At 44.7% G+C, this 19,510-nt stretch overlaps 1 protein-coding gene across 3 annotated transcripts in view; it reads left to right on the top strand.

The window, feature by feature from the left end:
• Positions 1 to 19,510, top strand: part of LOC144121020 (lithocholate 6-beta-hydroxylase-like) — a 74,451-nt gene that overhangs the window by 46,857 nt on the left and 8,084 nt on the right. For all 3 annotated transcript variants that reach the window (XM_077653924.1, XM_077653925.1, XM_077653923.1), the window contains exons 2-10: positions 3,662 to 3,758; positions 4,607 to 4,659; positions 4,963 to 5,059; positions 5,850 to 5,969; positions 8,166 to 8,254; positions 12,652 to 12,797; positions 13,949 to 14,064; positions 17,500 to 17,590; positions 19,131 to 19,288. In XM_077653924.1, the coding sequence (XP_077510050.1) occupies positions 3,662 to 3,758; positions 4,607 to 4,659; positions 4,963 to 5,059; positions 5,850 to 5,969; positions 8,166 to 8,254; positions 12,652 to 12,797; positions 13,949 to 14,064; positions 17,500 to 17,590; positions 19,131 to 19,288 (967 nt within the window). The remainder of the gene's footprint in view (positions 1 to 3,661; positions 3,759 to 4,606; positions 4,660 to 4,962; positions 5,060 to 5,849; positions 5,970 to 8,165; positions 8,255 to 12,651; positions 12,798 to 13,948; positions 14,065 to 17,499; positions 17,591 to 19,130; positions 19,289 to 19,510) is intronic.

Here is a 19,510-nt window from a genome sequence, read left to right as displayed (position 1 = left end):
GCAAAGGAGGCGAACTTACTGAACGATTGTCGCACACAAAGCTCTGCTCCGTGTGTGTTATCTTTTACTGAATACTGAATATTCTCAATCAAGCCTTACAGGGAGGACTGAAGTTCCAACCTTGAAGCAGGTTATATTTTACAGTGCTAATTGTATGGCGTACATCATTGGGCGCGTCCCGGCAGGACCGAAGCGTTTGTTTACCCTTACAAAAATTTCTTTTGACAGTCTATCACTGTCCGTAGACTTCTGTCTATAAAGTCTGTATACTCTCTTAGACAAACCTTAGAGGACACTCTATAGACAATACAAATCTTATAGAGAGCCTATATACAATCAATAGATTTATGACCATATACTTTTAGTAGATATTTGTCTATAGAGAGTCTATAGACTATGAATAGACAAAAAGTAATATCTATAGGAAGCCAATAAAGCCTATAAGAAGTCTATAGACTGTCTATAGACCATTTTTGTAAGGGTATAGGCCGCGTCGCGAGGCAAAGAAGAAGAGAAGAAATGGCTGACTGTGGTGTGATTTGGAGGGCAAAATCGCTCAAATAATGGCCCACTCTACCCTGGCGACGCGACTTAAGTAACGAACACAGTCGCAAGAGCGAACTTCCGCGTAACGTCACATAGACAAAGTACAGTACAGCGTCGGTGGCGGCGCAGGGAACGGAAGTCAAATCCACGTTTCTACGGCATCATTTGTAATTGTGAGCAACTATGAAATATTCTAAGCTATCCTTATGAAGATGTTGATGGCAATGGTCTATTATTCGAATGCGTAGCAGAATCTTGCTTTTAAAATTTGTCTTGGGCTTGCACCGAGTAGTTTAGTCTGCCATAGAAGATCAATGGGGTGAGTTTGTGACCATATATTGCGTAAAATTACAAGCGTCCCGACGAGGGATCCGCGGATATATGGACAGTTAGGCAGAATCTTACTATGTGCGTAAAAAGAAAACTTTGCGTTGAAAAAAAAAAACGCTTGTCTAGTATTTCTGCGCATGTATGTGCACAGAAAAAGGCTGTCCTTGCAAAACCGCGCCGCACATTTTGTATATCGCGCTCGAATTGCTGCAGCGAAGATACAACGGCGCAAAGCGGTCCAGTAGTCAAAGCAGCAGGACACTTTTTACGAAATCGCACTTTTTACGAAATTGATCGCATTTTGACTCCTTGTAGAATCTACCGCATTTCGATCAAAGCTCACACTTATTCAGATCGTTCGTTAATATGTCAAAACATTCTCTACTGATATTAGTGAGGAGGCTGCCGTGCTGGCAAGTCAACTGAGCCTCATTTGAAAATGAGTCAATATGAGATGAATTGCATGCAGGTGAACTGAACCTCAGTAAATATAGTTTGACAATAATTTCCCTACTGCTTCATTTTATTTCGAAGAGCGCTCGATAAAAAGTCGATCAGTATTATTCGAACTCGAACATTAAAGTAATCTTTATAAAACATTCACTTTAAGCATTGACAGATTGGCGCAAAAGGCAGAAAAAATGTTCCAGATATGCAGAAGTGTACGCCAAACATTGGTTTCAAAAACTGGATTGTACATTTGTTTTCCTGTTCGTCTACTAACGACTGACATTACGTAACATATGTTTGCAGCTAGATCTCTCGGCTGGCGCCAACCACAGATTGCGTCAATGACGCCGATGTTTTTTTCGACGTCTCCGATTATTTTCAACTCGTTACTAAAGCTTGACGATACACACTTCGTAGTGAGTATAAAATATGCGCACATAGGTTTGAGACAGCTGAATATATAGGTGTGGCATGTTTACTCCGTTGTAATGCCGCCTCCACGAACTTATTGCTACTTGCGTCTTCCAGAGTGATGGCTGAGGGTGATTCCACTTAATAAAATTTGGTGGCTCCGGTTACTAAGATGTTTCAGAATGTTTCTTGCACGCTTAAAAACATATCGTTGGAGTGTATGCGTGATGCTTGAGAAAGGACAAATCGTATGACGGACAGGCAATTTTATTTCTAGAAAAATTGATTTTATAATGATCTGCTAACTTTGCTGTCTAATTTCCACTCCACAGAACATTTAGAGTGAGCTCTATTGAGTCTCAATCTCCACTATGTACTATCGGGCCGGAATGAAACGCGGACACGGGAACGCGTAGCCTTTGGTTAGTTTTGGTACAGCGCGCGCCGTCTAGCAGCGTCCGCGATAAGCTGCTGACGTGTGCACTGGGTTTGTGGCTCTGCCCCTAGCCGCCCTGTGAGGAGGCATTGCTCGATTTGCCGCCTGACATCTGTGATGCGCAAAATTAGTGTCAGACATCACGCCCAAGCCGCCGTCTCTTGCACGGTGATAACCGAGTGCATTCGGCACTCGAAGCTTTGTCATCGCACAGCGAGATAACGCGGTCATCGAAAGGACCGAAACCGCAACGTCATCCCGCTCGCCAGGACCGTGGACATGACTCAAAGTGACGCGGCTAGCGCCATGCAGGCGCTAGACGGGGATTGCCATACTGCGGCAAATCGAACGATGGCTCCACAGAGGGCGGCTATAGGGACAGAGCCACAATCCCAGTGCACACGTCAGCAGCTTATCGCGGACGCTGCTGGACGGCGCGCACTGTACCGAAATTAACCAAAGGCGTCGCGTTCCTGTGTTCGCGTCTCATTCCAGCCCGATTGTACACTGTTTCACCTTGAATGAGGTGGAATTTGTTATGGAAACTCAATGGAAAACCTCAATACAGAGTCACTTCAATATTACAAGGCTCAAATAAACAGTCTGAAATAGATCTCATTTTAAACTCAAAAGATTTTTGTAAGCTACCGTGGCTTCTATGGGGCACCGGGCTAGTGTCAGCGAGAGCCCTGAGGTTCATGCGTGGAATGTTTTTGTCATTTTTCTCTACCTCTTGTCGGTCTCATTGAACACGCCACTTAATGCCTCGGAAGAAGCGGTCTTGAAATCAGTTCTCACATCCATCGCTGTAGAACGTCCGATCCATCACGTAGGAGCGGCGAAATCTTGAAGACAACGCGTGCAGTTACCTTTATAGCGCGCATGGTATTCAAGATAAATACCTATGAAATTTTTTGCTCAGTACATGAGAACCCGATAATATGAGGTAAGGCGCATGGAATAGACAACAACGACCATGATGTTCCCTCTTTGTAATCACCACAAATTTCGTGTGCCGTGCTTCTATTGTGCAGTGTGGAGCAGCTACAGCCTTTCCAATATTTTGTAGCGACAGCTACATTACGGTAGCATTTCGAGCCTTCAGCGTGGCGGCGCCGTGGGGGTGGCGGCGCTGCCACCCTGCGGCTGCGCCGCCACGCTGCCACGTGGTTGGTCACGTGGTGCGGCGCAGCTGCCGCTGCCGGCGGCGCGGCGCGCTGACGAAACCGAGCTGCAACAGCTGTGCGCATGCGCCGTGTCAAGTGGGACGAAAATGAAGAAGGAACGCCCAGCGAAACGGAGCGGCGAAAGACTGACTTTGCAATTCGACTGAGCAAGTGCCACTCGGCCAGCTGTAGCTATCGCGTCACTCCGAGTTTAACCAGAGCTAAACCACGTCCAATTTCTCTTTGTTCAAGCTTAAACTTTGATCTAGCTTGCTGATTGGATTTTGTGCTTTTTTGTGTGTGTGGATTCCTTCACTTGCAGGTGGGTTCGAAAGAAGTTCACCTTCTGGAATGACAAAGGGCTGCCACACCTCACCTTCTGGCAATACCTGCGTTTTTGCGTCGATATCTACACAAAGGTATACTTCAATAGTTGCTTGTTCCTGACTATACACCCCAGACACGAATCTGCCATATGGGAGCAAGAATGGAGTAAGCAGTCCTCCAGCACACTTCATTTTAGGAGCAGGCTGTGCTGCCGAAGTTTATTGTTGCCAACAGAGGTCTATTTCCACTGCAAAGTGTGTTACCTTGATCCTGTTAGCAATGAAAAAAAAGCTTTTAAAAACGGCACCCAAAGTCTTGGGGTTTAAAAATGAAGGGGACTTAAACCTCGGTTAAAATGTTCATGACTGCGAGAATTTCGCATGTTTTGAAGAGGGAATTTGTTTCCTTGGCCGAAACGTAAGCATTTCATTGTTCAGAGATTAAAATCTACCTCAGGAATTGGGCAGCGCACCTTGTTCCAAGAAGGGAGTGCTCTAGAGGACAGCTTATTCTCTTTTTACTCATATATAGGATTATTTGTGCTTAGAGTGTAGAAATGGGTCACTATAGGCACAAGGCCCACGAATATCTGTCATTAAAGATTACTGTACCATCTCAGTCAGGCTCTCAAAGAGGGCGCTAACGGAACATCTTGATAGTTCGAGAACCTGAGAATATAAAAGAAAAAAATCACCGCCTAGGTACTTTCTGTAGTCTTTCCACAGCTGTCATATGGTAGTAGATAAAGTTCAGATAGTCCTGAGAACTTGGGCAAGTACTATTTTCTGGCTTTCTTACACACCTTTCCAGCCCATAACTATTTCACTAATGTGAAAAGTTATCGAAAAACGGCGACTGATGAAAGTCTTACAGTTTATTTGAGAGTGACAGCTTTGGACATGTAAAATTTTTTTGTTGCCTCCGATGTATCTTTTTGCAGCCCCTCAACGAAGTGATTATACAATACTACAAACGCTACGGCCGTCTCTATGGGTGAGTACAAAAAGTTGTTGAATTTGGTTGCACTGCCCTCGATACAGCTTTTGTTTTGTTTTATTTACTTAGTTCATATCAGCTTGGACAGGCGCTGACTAGCAACTGTTAATCAGCTGAAAAGAGTGGACATATAAATAAGAAGCCCTCGATAGATAACGTGTCTGTCGAAACCAGATAAGACTTTCCTCTCTATTAGCTTATTACATCATATTAATGCGCTACCCACTTCAACCTAAAAGAGCGCATTCCAGGCGTTTAAATTTGAAAAAAAAGTAATGGACGCCATCACTTCCTTTAAAGGTCATACCAGTGCACAGCGCCGATGCTTGTCGTCACAGACCCGGAGATCCTGCGCGAGGTGATGATCTCCAAGTTCAAGAACTTTTCGGATAGATCGGTAAGACTACAACTTGTTTGAAGAGTACCTGAACTAGCAAAGTTCTGCGGCCGTACTATACTTGGTGACTACTTGTCTTAGCAATGTAGGGAATGTATGGGGCGGAGCTTCCGTGACTGTGTCACACCACTATATAGTCGGTCTTAGGATGGTGCGCCTCGCTATATCCAGGACGCCTCGCGCATGGCGAGCTGAGCGTGTGTTCACTTGATATTCGTTATAATAAAGTAAGCTGCTTCTTACGGGGCTCTATGCCATTGAAAATTGGCAGTTATGTTGAAATTACGCACTAACAAACAAAGTTTACCAATATTCCATGTTTTAAGAGAAAACTAATAATCGCTGCCGTGGTCTATATTGGGTGCGTAGTACGAGATGGCTTGTTCGTCACTGCAGATTTGGCTCGATTGCCAAGAAAAATGCCCATGGAGAATAAATAAGGTCAACCTCGAGGCAGAAAAGCGTGTAGAGACGCGTTTTACATCAACACTTGGAATCATCGCCACAGTGTAGTATGGCATGGACGCTACCGTGTTTACGAAAGGGGCATCGGAACACGTGGTAATTCGTCTGCGTCAAGTGCCTGTACAAAGCTAGCACTTGGTTAGCCCTTTCGTCACGTGGAGATCAGCAGTCCAGCAAGCAATGTCATAGCGCGCAGGGTGTGCTTTCTATGGATTTGTTAGAGGCTCGTTAAAACATTTAGCTCTTGATTAATGCATGCGGAACAACGTGAAGAAAAGCCGGTTTTTGGAATTCACTACAACACGGTTCCCACTGCTCGCTGCAGAAAGGTCAGCATGTTGGCAGCGATGTTTGGCGCAAGTCCATGAAGAACCTCTCCGGCGACGAGTGGAAGCTGGCCCGGGCCATCTTCACGCCAGCACTTACCGCTAGCCGGTTGAAAACGGTAGGCATCTGCTATCGCTTTAGGAGTACTCTGCCCACCACTTGCTTATAAAAATACTGTAATGTTTCCCTTCGTTGACTCGTGGAACGAGATGTCACCACCATGTAGAAACATTAGGTTATTCTTCCCTCGCGGACTCTCAGAAATATGCCGAGCTGTGATAGGAGTACTTTTAAAGGCAAAATTTTCATGAGGACCTAATTTTTGTGTCCTTCGCGAATAGCAGAAAATTAAAGAAAAATGATCCCGTTAAATGTTTGGACAACATGACGATAGTTTCCAACTAAAGAAATGTATCCGAGATCAGTATATACGATCTGCTACCAGAAGTGGAAAATGCAGTGGCAGATTGCTGAAGGCGGGTTCTCTTTCTGAACCATCAGCGCGCTTACCAATCAGTGTTGCGCGTTGTTACGCCAACACCGTCGTTGCAAGCGCCGCAGAATGGGGAAATGTGCCCTAAATAGGTGTCACTGCAAAACTTGCTGAAAAAATTTTTTTTTGCTGTGGAAGGAAAGATATCATTAGCTGCTGTGGTCTGGATGTTTGATTAAACTGTAAGCAAGACTTTTAGCAGGCGCTCGCCCCGTTGTTCGAGCTAACTTATACTATGATCTTAAGTTGCATCGGGTATAATACCTGTGTCGTTTGCACATGATTGTACCTTCTTAAGAATACTTCAGAACACGCAAACAAGTAACTTGTTTCTGTGGATCCTACAGCACACCGTAGCGCTCCATGCTGTGCACGCGAATAAGGCGTTTAATATTTAGGAACCACAGCACAGAAAACAAAGCTAAATAAACGATTCGGCAGTATTTTGTAGGACTACTCAGTGCGCTGAAACCTCTGGTGCCTGAATACTGGTGTACTGGTGTACTTCTGGCATTTCCAGCGTACTGAAAATATATTAGTTAAGCATGTGCACTGCTGACAATATTTAAACAAATAAAATAACTTAAGGCCTAATGACAGAGCTACACATAAATTAGTAACCGCGATGCTAAGAGACATATCTGCGCTAGAATAGACCAAGGCAGTGCCATTACACTAAGTTTTACATCTTGCACACTACATTGGTGGGTGTTCACTTAGTGGACTTGTACCTGCTTTATTGAATTCTCTTGCTCTCGGCCTCTTTATTTTCTTTTTCCGTTTTATGACACGTACGAAGGCAGCCAATACTTCCGACCGAACCATATGCATTCCGGTCGACACTCGCAATAATTTTTAACCTAGTTTGACCCAAACGAAGGGCAGATAAGACACGCCCGGACAGCTTCGAGGTTGTACACCAAGTAGATCTGTTCTTTTTTTAGACAAATAATAGGAGAGAAAAACGATTTATAATTGGGTATTTGAAAGCGAGACCTGCAAAACGCTGGGAGCACTATCGAACGCATGCACATCTACCTCACGCTTTCGCTACCTTGGACGCGGACGCATAACGAGCGTTTAAGCGACTGCTAGCAGCTGAGGTGCGAAGATGGTCAACCTAATGGCAACCAGCGACCGCGGAGTCCTTGTTGTCACCGAGAGCTCAATACACTTTGTCCTCAGAAATTAGCTACCGCATCCTTACAAGCAAGCAATGCATTTTATATGCTTGCCGTTAATACATGGAAATTAAGTTTACTGATCAGTAGATTAAACTCAGGTTGGAAGCACAATATTTTACGAGAGTTAACTCTAACTCATCACTATTCGCGATTTCGTGTGGTCTGCATCACCCTGACATCACAGCGCGATCCGTGGCAGCAACTAGAAAACAGCGCATCTCGCATTGAGACTTGTAGCGCCATCTACAATAGCATTGTAGAAACAACAACCTGCTACGTGCCATGCCAATGATTATGTCATGGTCCAATATGGTGGATATAGGTGGAACTGTGTGAGTATGACGTCAGGGGACGAAATGGTGGCATAGTTTCGGTTTATCGAATCCAACATGGAGGCCATTGAAATTGGTTATGTCCTCTCATCTCATTCCCCCTCACCCCCTCCCCTCTTAAAATATTATCCTTTGACGGGCAGGAAAACTCTCTCGTTATGGGACCGCTATATGTGTATCAATTCACTTTTTTCATCGCAGTTTGAGGGCTGTCTGTTGAGATCGAGGTTTTTAGCGAACGATGTGATCAGTGTGGCGAGACAAAAAGCCTAAAATTGGTCGCCTCATTTTTTACTTATTAACAGATTGTCATCAAAATCAAAACGATCACTGAAAGAGTGACGTCCAGGCTCCTGGAGGCGGCTGAGCAAGGCAAGCCTGTGAACTTCTCCAAGTGAGTAATAACCGCACGTGGAACAGAGGAGCGACGCCTACGCTAGTATTTGGGCGAAAGGAAGCAAAACAGTTTTTTTTAGTTGAAAAATGATCCGGGTGTAGTATTGCTGCGAAGGTGCTAAGCCACGAATTTCGTTCGAGACCGATGGTTCGCCAAAGTTTCGTAATTCAGAGCACAGAAAATTGGTGTCTCTCTACACTGAAAAGCGCCTGACATGTAATGAAGAAGATATGTAATACTAGAAGGCAAACAAATGTGCTGACTTGCACTTGATAAACAATAAATTGCAGGTTGCATCATACTGCCTTATTAAACCTGTCCTGTGGCAGCTCCTGCTACCCTATCGCCGCGAACGTCTTAATCTCATCCACCCACCTAACCTTCTGCCGCCCCAAGTTACGCTTCCGTTCCCTTTTAATAATATCTGTTACACCCTGAAGCACCATCAGTTATCTTGCCTTTGCATTACAAGCCTTACCCAAGCCAAATTTTTCCTCTTGATTTCAACTAGGGTGTTATTAATCTGAGCCTAGAATCCAGCTAGCTCGCGTAGTGCAACTTTTGAAGAGACCAGGTGATGTTTTAAAAGCGTTAGCTTTTATACATCACGTTTCGAGATTTCGAGGGGTCTGCTGCCACCCTGAGATCACAGCGCGATCTGTGGCAGCAACTAGAAAACCGCACATCTCGCATTGAGGCTTGTAGCGCCATCTACTATAGCATTGTAGAAATAACCACCTTACGCGTGCCAAAGAGGACGTCATGGTCGAATATGGTGGTTATAGGTGGAACTATGTTGATATGACGTCAGGGGACGAAATGATGGCATAGCTTCTGTTTCTCGAATCAAAGATGGCGGTCGTTAAAATTAGTTGTGCCCTCCCATCCCTATCCCCCTGCCCCACCTCCAAAAATAATATCCTATAAAGGGTAGGAAAACTGTCCCGTTATGTGACCGCTATATGCCTACACATTCGTTCTGCTATACAGGGTATACCAATTACATACACCTTCCAACCGGTTTGCGCATCATAGGCAATTTTTGTTTTGCAATTAATTGATTAGCAATTAAGATAATTTTTTCTACATGCGTAAATATTGATTTTAGACAGCAAATGTGAGCAGCAAAGTTGAAAAGCACCTTCAGAACCCCTCATTTTATTTTTTTGTGATAAAGAAAGCCTCACGTGTTTCTTTTTTTCCGAGCTCCAAAGGAAGTCCGCGAAATACAAGAAAATCACCTGACTAGCGCATTCGCGCGCCACAGTTGTGCTGCTCTCAATCCTGGCTTGAGTGAACGAAATCAGCTGCTGGGCAGGCGCGATGACCCCGTTGCCTCCGGCAGGCCGATATGTCGTAGATGGTATTGCAAGCGTGACGGTGCAACCACCGTCGACATATCGGCCTGCCGGAGCAATGGGGTCGTCGCTCCATGCCAGCAGCTGATTTCGTTCACTCAAGCCAGGATTGAGAGCTGCACAATCGGGGCGCGCAAATGCGCTAGTCACGTGATTTTTTTTGTATTTCGCGGGCTTTCTTTAGAGCTCGGAAATAGATACACGTGAGGCTTTCTTTATCGCATATAAATGGAATGAGGGTCTCTGAAGGTGCTCTCGAACTTTGCTACTCACATCTGCCGTCTAAAGTCAATATTTACGCTTCTAGAAGAGTTATATTAATTACTACTTAATTAATAGCAACAGAAAAAAAATTGCCTAGATGCGCAAACGCCGACTGGTAGCGATATGTATGTATGTAAGTCGTTTCCCTGACCTACATCAAGCACCTTATTTTCTCAACGCTTAGGTAAAGTTAGCCTGGGCACCCTGTATATACTCCGACAAAAAGGGGCACCCATACGGGAACAGTTGTGTACCGACTTTGGTAGGCAAATAAAACCCTATGGGTTGTCTTATAGAAATAAAACCACAATTAAATAATAGGTAAACATTATATACATGCAATTACTGATTGAACCATTACCATATCACACTGTAAGCCGAATTCTAGGCCGACCTTAACCTCCCAATCAAAGCAAATTCCGTTTGGGACGTATCTTGAGGGGGTGTAACTCGACAACGGGTAGACGTGCATCGCAATTTTTCTGATAGATGGCGCTAGGCGTCGATCGCTCCGCAAGTTGGAAAAGTTATGCTACTTTTCCGAACCGCTAAGGGTTTTCTTCACTGGCACCGATGGATGCGGAAAGGCTTTCGTTTTACGCACGGTCAATAAAGCTAACGCATGTTGCTTCAACGTCTTCCAGACGGTGGCGGCCTTTTTTGGCACAGGTTCTATCCGCGAAATATTAGCGAAGACACCACCACTAGACATCACTTTGTAAACGAGCCTTTCTAGTTCATTTAAATACAAAAGAAGATAAGAAGACACGAGCGGCGCGACATGATCAGAAAATGCGCTGGACTTTAATCACGCAGTCAAATTTGCCCGTTTTCGTGGCAAAAATAAACAGCATTTGATATTTGAATTCTGTATTTTTTTTAGAACAGGCAGCAACAGGTAAAGTATAATGGGGACGCAGGTACAATGTACACGGAAAAGTGGCAGTTCATCCCTCATGCATTTTTCTTTCATAGTGAATACTGCTGCAGCAGTATTGTCAGTCCTCGAATAAAAAAAAACGTCAGTTTCGTTTGTGTCTTCTATATACTATTCTCCCCTGATCGGCTAAACGCGCGATTGCTGCTGGCATGTAACAGAAGAGGCCGCCACCGTCTGGAAGACGTGTCAGCAACGAGCGTTAGCTTTATTGGCCATGCATAAAACGAAAGTCTTTCCGCATCCAGCGGGGCCAGTGAAGAAAACCCTGAGCGGCTCGGAAAAGCAACATAACTTTTCCACCTGGCGGAGCGATCGACGCCTAGCGCCATCTGTCAGAAAAATTGCGATGCACGTCTACCCGTTGTCGGGTTACACCCCCACAAGATAGATCGCAAACGGAATTCGCTTTGATTGGGTGGTTAAGGTGGGCCTAGAATTCGGCTTGCGGTGCGATATGGTAACGCTTAAATTAGTAACTGCATGTATACAATGTTTACCTATTATTTATGGTTTTATTTATATACCACAACCTATAGGGTTTTATTTGCCTATCAAAGTCGGCACACAACTGTCCCCGGATCGGTGCCCCTTGTTGTCGGAGTATATATAGTGGAACGAATGTATACACATATAGCGGTCCCATATTGGGACAAAAATTACTGTGGGACGATAAAAAAAACAAATAAGAAAGTACAACGGGACAGTTTTTCTACCCGTTACAGGATATTATTCGGGGGAGAGGGGGTGAGGGGTCAAAGGGATGGGAGGACACAACCAATTTCAATGGCCGCCATCTTGGATTTGAGAAACTGAAACTATGCAGCCCTGACGTCATACTCACATAGTTCCACCTATATCCACCATATTGGACCATGCCGTCATCATTGGCAGGCATTTGTTTCTACAATGCTATTGTAGATGGCGCTAGAAGTCTCAATGCGAGATCTGCTGTTTTCTAGTTTCTGCCATAGACCGCGCTGTGAGCTCAGGGTGGTAGCAGACCCCACAAAACTTCGAAACGTGATGAGTAAAAGCTCACGCTTTTACGAGCTAGCTATTTCCTCTGCCCCACTCAGCTGTGCACTTTCTGTCTCATGCAATTTATTACCAATGACGTCGCCCAGCATTGAAGCAAATGCGAAACTTGTCCCGACATCAGCGTAGCTAAGGAATTGCCACCGTCGTGATGATCCACCCTGCAACCGCGCTTGCGCTTTGAACACTTGTATTCACAGGTCTCTACTTTAGCGAGAACCATTTCTGAGTAAGAACTGTTGTGCAGTGAAAAGTGGTCTCGATTACTGAAATGAAAAGAAAAAGAGCACGGAAGCTACGCGGTTTTCCATTCTTCGGGCTGTCAACACTTCCAATCTCGAGGATGCGTGTTACTAGACCTAAATTTTTTGACCCGCATTCCAGAATCAGAGCTTTTCTTTTTCTCTTAGCGACAAGACACAGTTTGTCGTGGCGCATTGAAACACTCTCGTAAAGTTGCGTTCATCTTTGAGTCCGAACGGAAGAAATAACATGGAGGAAAGGAAGGGAGAGTTGTCGACTTTGAAGCAAGAAGAGGCTGCCTGTATTAATGTTGTCCTGAAAGAATCTACTTTAAGGACTCAGCTGGTAAAAATCCCTGAATAAACAAACGGCTGCTTGACGACATCAGTAAACTATAAGCAAGCGCATAGGTCGACGATATCAGAGCGATGAGGAAGCCAGAACCAAGAACCCTACCCCGAACTGCATGACCTTTGCTTGTCTATGAGTTCGTTTATAAGATAAGCATAGATCGCATGTAATCGGCAGAAAAAATAAATTCCTAATTTCTGCAGGTTGGCAGAACACGCGTCCCTCGACGCTACGGTAGCGCTCAATTACAGCGTCGATGTGGACAGCGAGAAGGAGACGGACCACCCAGTGATGAAGTGTATCGATTCTCTCTTCGTCGACGATGGCGGCTGGAAAGTGCTCACGATATGTAAGTGATTAGGTATCATAACTTTGCTTGCTTGAATAATTTTAGGTACCTTCATTGCCGTATAACTTAAAAGCGTTGGGATGATAAGAGATATAATAATGAATGATAACCAAGTATATTAAAGGCGAAGAGACGAGCTATTATTCATAAAATAATGATACCGCAGTAATAAACGGTATGTAATAAAATTAAAAATATTCACGATGGCGAACAATGCTTCATGAAGAAAATGAGAAAATAGGTTTGCCTCTACGTGGCTTACACACGCTGTTCTTAGCGGAAAAACACAGTTTCCGAAGACTGCCGAACGGGATAGGCATGCACAGGCGGTGAAAGAAAAGAAACGCACGCCTCAGTTGTAAATACACGTTCATTTTACAGTTAGAATTACGAATTAACCTATCGAATAGTACACTCGAAGTCCCATAATGCACGCAGCATTCATTCTGCAACGTGTAGGAAGCATTTAAGAAAAAAAAATATTTCTTTTTAGCAATTCCTTTCAATCAGGAGACGACGTAAACAAGATTTTCAAGTCCAGCTATCTGAAGCAAAAATTATAAAAACTGAAAAATTGTAAGACACTGTTCTGGAAAAATTGAAGGTAATTTTCCATTATTTTGTTATGTTGCAAAATCTTTCTTTTAAAGTGTTTCCATCGATCGCATCGAACAGTTAAGACTGCCATAGAAAACCAATGGGGAACGCTTTTGATGATAGCAAAAACGTGAATAGAAAAATAAGTAAAAGGCTGCCGTCGGGTGATCTGCGGATATATTGATTGTTATAGTGAAATCCGACATTATACGAAAAAAACTGCGTTCATAAACGGTTTCCCTCTCGAAAATGCTTTTGTTCAGAATTGCTGGGTTTGTTTTCATCCCCCTGCTCTTAATGAGGTTCTTAATGAGGTTCTTATTGAGGGCGTATTCTTGGAGTAAGTTTGTGGCAATAGAATTTCCGTCTTTAGACCCGTGACCGTTTGGATTGAATAACACTGGGCAGAAGGATTTTAGATCACTTGCTATAATCCAAGCTAAAAATGAGACAGATACCCAGAAGCTCCATTTGCGAAATATTACGCGTCTTAGCGGCTGATGTCATAATGAAAGTTGTTGAACTAACGCTCATGTCGTGATATGTTTTCTCAGTTATGTTGCCTGGCGTCTACAAGGCCTTGCAGCCAGACTACCCACCAAAGTCGAGCACGGATCTGTTCAAGGCTTTCGTTTCCCACCTGATGGAAGAGCGGAAGGCTAAAAACAAGGTAAATTATTATGTTCATAAAATGATTTTGTGCTGGCCTGCCTGGATATTGATTAAATTCGAAGCGCTCTTTGAGCGTCTTCGTAGAAAACCGGAATTGTAGGAATACCCGTAGTGCTCAATACCTTGCTTAAATCAGCGCAATGCTGCAAAAAAAAAACAAAAAAAAAACGTTAAGAGTGTTCACTGTCTGGTGGGAAGCTGCCCGGCTGCGCATACCTTCGGATAAGTTACCGATGATCATTTCGAACGTTTCATGGAACCAGGAGCGACATTTTCTGTCATTTCGTTTCATTTCGATTTCATTTCATCGTGGCATCAGGAGGCGAGAAAGCAAAGTGATAATGACAGGCGCGGCCTGTGTGGATGTGGCGTCGCTTCTATAGCCACCCTAATTTCGTCGAATAATGTCCGGCCATGTAAAAAGGTCCGTGCTGCGCCAATTAGTGCTACTACAAGCGCACAGTTTCTTTTGTGAGCAAAAAGAAGAGCCAATAGAATTTGTCAAGCATTCAAAATGCGGTGTCATGTTCTCGCACCGGCGACAATCCGGCATTGAGGCATGACCGTGGGGCGCGTTTATGCAAATTGCATCACGGGTGTGCCAGGACCTACCAGGGCGAGCACGACGTCATGGCTGACTGTCTACGTCACTGGGAGCAGCGACCAATTGCAACGGACCAAATGAAACGAAAACGAAACGAATTGTTACAAAACACGGCCACAGGATAAAAAATGGCTAAAAGGTGCTATGGCTTAGAGAGGTGTTGAACATTAAAGTTTCCACAGGGCTTTACAGTCAATGTGATATCCCCCTCGCAAAAAGAACGCACGATAAGTTCCAGCTTTTACGCAGGCGTATCGAATTCTGTGACTGGCATCCGAAAAATACGCTGCATTCTTGCGCGCGTCAGCGAAGAAAAGCTGCGCATATAAACTATTAGCTTATTAGTTGAGCCTTCCTGATCGAAACAGAGATAAACAGACAATTGTAGTCAGCGACAAAAGATTAATTTCAGGCCGTCGGTTCAGCACACGGCACTTCTTTTTATGGCCAGAGGGAACTTTTATATAGATGCCAATAGGACAACTGTCGGCGTATGCTGCCCCAGCTTCGGGTGCTTCCTTCTAGGTGACGCCACTTACCTGCACTTTCGCGCTCAGTAGGATTTGCAAACGGCTGGCGCAGGGCTATTTTTTTGGGCTACATTTGCAGAGACCGATGCGGGGTAGCATGCAGGAGTTTTCTTGTCCTTTCTTACAGATTTCCCCACTGTGTACCCGCTGAAGTCAGAATATCTATTCTTTGTAATGTACGGAACAGCTGCAGAAAAGTGCCGCACGATTCCCTTCCTGCTTTCGCCATGTGCGCACAAGTTTAGAGCGACTATCATGGCGGCACAGATTGAACGGCTTTTGAAACGTTTGTACGTCTGACACGCAGGCAAGTTTGCCGTGCTTTGCGTAGAAAACATTGTACCATAAGTACCATTCGATAGCAACAGACCACGGCTATTACGCACCAAATTTATCGTTATTCGCACGTTATGCAGAATTTTTTTTCCGTAATTTTGGTGCAAAGAATATGAAATCCCCCCCCCCCTGTGCCCCCTGTCTTTCCCAGAAAACAATTTCAACAAAAAAGAAAAAATTTGCAATGGCTTAGGTCGGTTATGCCAGGATATTTGTTGCGAGAGGTGCAGTCTTTGCCACAAGTAACCAGGCTGGACGGTTTGCTTCGCAGTCGTATATTGAAGCTATTATGCCCGCCCTCAAGCTCTAAATCTCTCTAAGCTAAGGAGACCCCTTCTCCTCACTTTCCGAGAACTTTTTGATTTTTTAGAAAAGTCGTAAGGAATCTACTATTCGAGTGAGAAGCGAGCCATGTAGCCTGGTTACTTTTGGCAAAGGCTGTACACTTCCCTTGCTGAGCGTGTTTTTCGGAAACTCGAATGGTGGGATCAGTCACAGGACGGGCCTTCACATCCTCTTCTGTCAGTTCCCGTTGACTAACGCATTCCATAGGCTTCATCTCGGAGGCTATGCGCCGTCTATTACGCTCGGCAGTCTGGCATCTCCGTGTGGCATGGCGTTTCTCTCTCAGTTCGGGCGGCTCCGCATCTCTCTTCGCCTCCTGACGCTCATTCTCTCTTTGTTGAGTCAGTGGCAGGCGACAACCTCAAGATCGGAAGAGTCAATCTTCTCTTGCCTATACCGCCGTTTAGCAGCGGCCGGACTCTCCTTCTCTGCATCCATGTCAAACGTTGTGATACAGCCGCCCATTACATCTCCGCCTTTTATACGCAATGCTGCGCATGCGACGCGCGGTTCGGGTGATAGAGCGGCGTGCGGCGAGGCGGCGACGAAGAACGCGGCGCAGCTGTGGGGTTACTGCGGTATCGGCGCATGCGCATAACTGCTCATCTGCGTGACGTCACGCTCGGCTCCGACGGTGTAGTGGGCGCGCGGCCGCGGCGACGGCGAAGCGCACGCAGCAACTTGCTCCTCTCCGGTTGCCATGGCAACAGCGCATGCGCTCAAATGGCCTGTCCCATGTACCACGAAATGCTCGACTGGTAGCACAGTGTAGCTCTCGCTACAAAACAGACACTTCGGACTGCCCGCAGCGGTGGCTTAGTGGTTAGGGGGCTCGTCTACTGAGCCGGAGTACCTTAGTACGGACCCAACCGCGGCGGCCGCGTTTCGATGGAGGCGACACACAAAAGGCGCCCGTGTGCTGTGCGATGTCAGCGCACGATAAAACTCCCTAGGTGGCCGAAATTATACTGGAGTCCTCTACAATGGCACCACTTTCTTCCCTTCTTCTTTCACTGCCTCTTTTATCCCTTCGCTTACGGCGCGGTTTGGGTATCCACCGATATGTGTGACAGTTACTGCGTCATTTCCTCAAAACCAATTTTCAATTTTTTATTTCGGACTTGAAAGAGCAGTGATGGACTCACCGGTGCGTGTGTAAAGATGTACTGAACTGAACTTTTACTTAGGATTTTCCACTTCCACAAACCCCCACCCCCGCCCTCCCCATCGGCACGAAGAATCGGGCCGGCTAGGACCAAACCACTTCTTAGTTCCTTTCACTCTCACAGGAGCCTTCACGACGCGGAAACGCAATTAAAATTTTTCACATAACTACGGTCGATGGTGATGTCCGATAAGCAGCCTCAGTGTGTTGGTCTTTGTTGTGTTATCATTGAGCGTAAGATCCTCACATACATTTAATGGAGTGAAATCGGTCGTAATCTGGAGAAAAATAACCAAAATATAGACGCCACAATATTGGTTGTAGTACCGCATGCAACGAAATGCTTGCAATAAATTGAGGCTTTAGGTATGTTGAGGGCTCAGTTGTTGCCTTTGAATGTTGTCGTTTAGGCTTCGAGGACTTTAAATGATATGTGTACTTATGATATTTCAGAAAGAAGAAGACTTCCTTCAGGTATTCATGGATGCGGATTACGACTGGGAGAGCGCTGCTGACAAGAAGACAGAAGATAGCGAACAAAAGAGTGAGAAATACAGCTGCCCTTATATATCACCGTCCTAAGGTTGGCTGGCAAATAAGGTCATGTATTCACACTGGTGTATTTGAAATACAAGTTAAAAAAACACAGAATCGAATCTAACGATGTCAGATACTTTAAAGTGCAAAGGAACTAATTTGGAGACAGAAGCATCAGCCTAGTCCTGGCGACATTTTGCTTCTATTCTTATGGCTGCCTCATTTATGAGCAATTTGGAGACCTCATTTCAACGTCCATAAAAAAATAATGCAGTACTTAATTTGATGCGTCAAAGGATACATCATCACTGTTTGCTTGAAGAGTGATGTCGAACTGACACACTATATCTAAAGGAGCCCGCCCATTGACTTTAGTCGCAGAGAAAATAAATTAGGTTCTGGTTGGCTCATGGCTTGCAAAAACATTTCCTAGATGGTTACGTTGGATGTTCCCAGCCCCCGGCTGTTTTTTATAGCGCTTATAAACGAAGAAAAAGAAACGGACTGAGCGTGCGCCCTGTGGCCTCAGTGTTTGGTCGCATGCCCGAGTTGCATTCAGGTTCTGAATTTACAGGCAAGCTTTAATAGTCAACCGCATAATCTTACCTGCCTAAATTTCGGCATAACTTTCGGTGGTCACTGAGCACACCTCGCAGTTAATGTTCTTTTCCGAATGGCGTGGTAGTATTTCCTCTTTTTGCAGTTTTGATGATTCGTATATGCGTGCACGGCCTCATTTAGAAAGTTGCAGAGATTCAATGGATAAACATTAAAAATCTCTAAAAAAAGTAGAATTATTTTGTAAATTTTGTACGCCCTACCTAAGTTGTTGTGACTGACTGCTGATGCTCCCGCTCCCCGATAATATTACACCGGAGATGTGCCAGTATGGGCAGACCACATCGGATATTTGTAAACCAAAGCGGCCATGAGCAAAATTATAAAAATAATCATTCATGCCGAACACAACGACATTTTTGCGTGCAATACTCGACGTTTTTATTTTCGTGTTATGAAGAAAGGTGCCACAAAAACAGTAATGCCATTCGATACTTTCCTTGCGGCACTTCAACACTTTTTAAAGGAAAGTTTTTTTGTATCCCCAACAGTTAGAAGTTTTCAGACTAGCTTTTGTTATTTACATAGCTATCAAGAAAATTAAAACGCACCAAAAAATCTCGCTAGCGAGCACCAGGAGGCTACTACTTGTGTTCTATTCTTCTAAAACGTTTTGTTTCTTTCAAAATGCTAGGTGAAGTTGAATATAATCCTTATTTTACAGCACAACACAAAACAGAATGAGCAAGTGTAGGGATGGTAGCTTCAGTGCACTAGGCAACGTTTCGACAACAAGGCTTGTCGTTGGCTGCCGCCTTGTTGAAACGTCTTCGGCCGTATTAAGGCTCATCTCGCAAAGCTTGCTCATTTGTTTTGCATTGTCAAGGATCCCATTTTCCGGCCTTCCTTCCTCCGTGAAGGCCTGTATTAGTCGCTAGAAGCTTGTAGGAAAACGATGGCATTGAAACAGAATGAAAATGTGTTTTCAGAGATGACGCTGGACGAGATAACAGCCCAGGGGATATTGTTCTTCTTGGCTGGAGTGGAAAGCGTCTCGTTGACGGTCATCTACACTGCGTACTACCTGGCCCTGCACCCTGATGCCCAGGAAAGGGTGATTGCCGAAGTAGACAAGTTATGCCCGGAGGTACGAGGGTCACACCACAGCTTACGTGAAACACTTTGTTAGAGATGGATGAAATCGTAAATTGGCAAACGCATTTCCTGAATAGAAAAAGCCCATGCAGGGGAGTCTACGGAGGACTTAATAAAAAAGAGAAGTAGTTGAAATCAGTTTGAGGATCATTAATACAGCCTGTCTTATGACCTAAGCGCGCAGCAGTACAAAATGAATAATATTGGTGAGCTC

This window comes from Amblyomma americanum, chromosome 2, assembly GCF_052857255.1.
Source record: "Amblyomma americanum isolate KBUSLIRL-KWMA chromosome 2, ASM5285725v1, whole genome shotgun sequence".
Lineage (NCBI taxonomy): Eukaryota > Metazoa > Arthropoda > Arachnida > Ixodida > Ixodidae > Amblyomma > Amblyomma americanum.
This window is presented reverse-complemented; position numbering and strand designations above follow the sequence as displayed.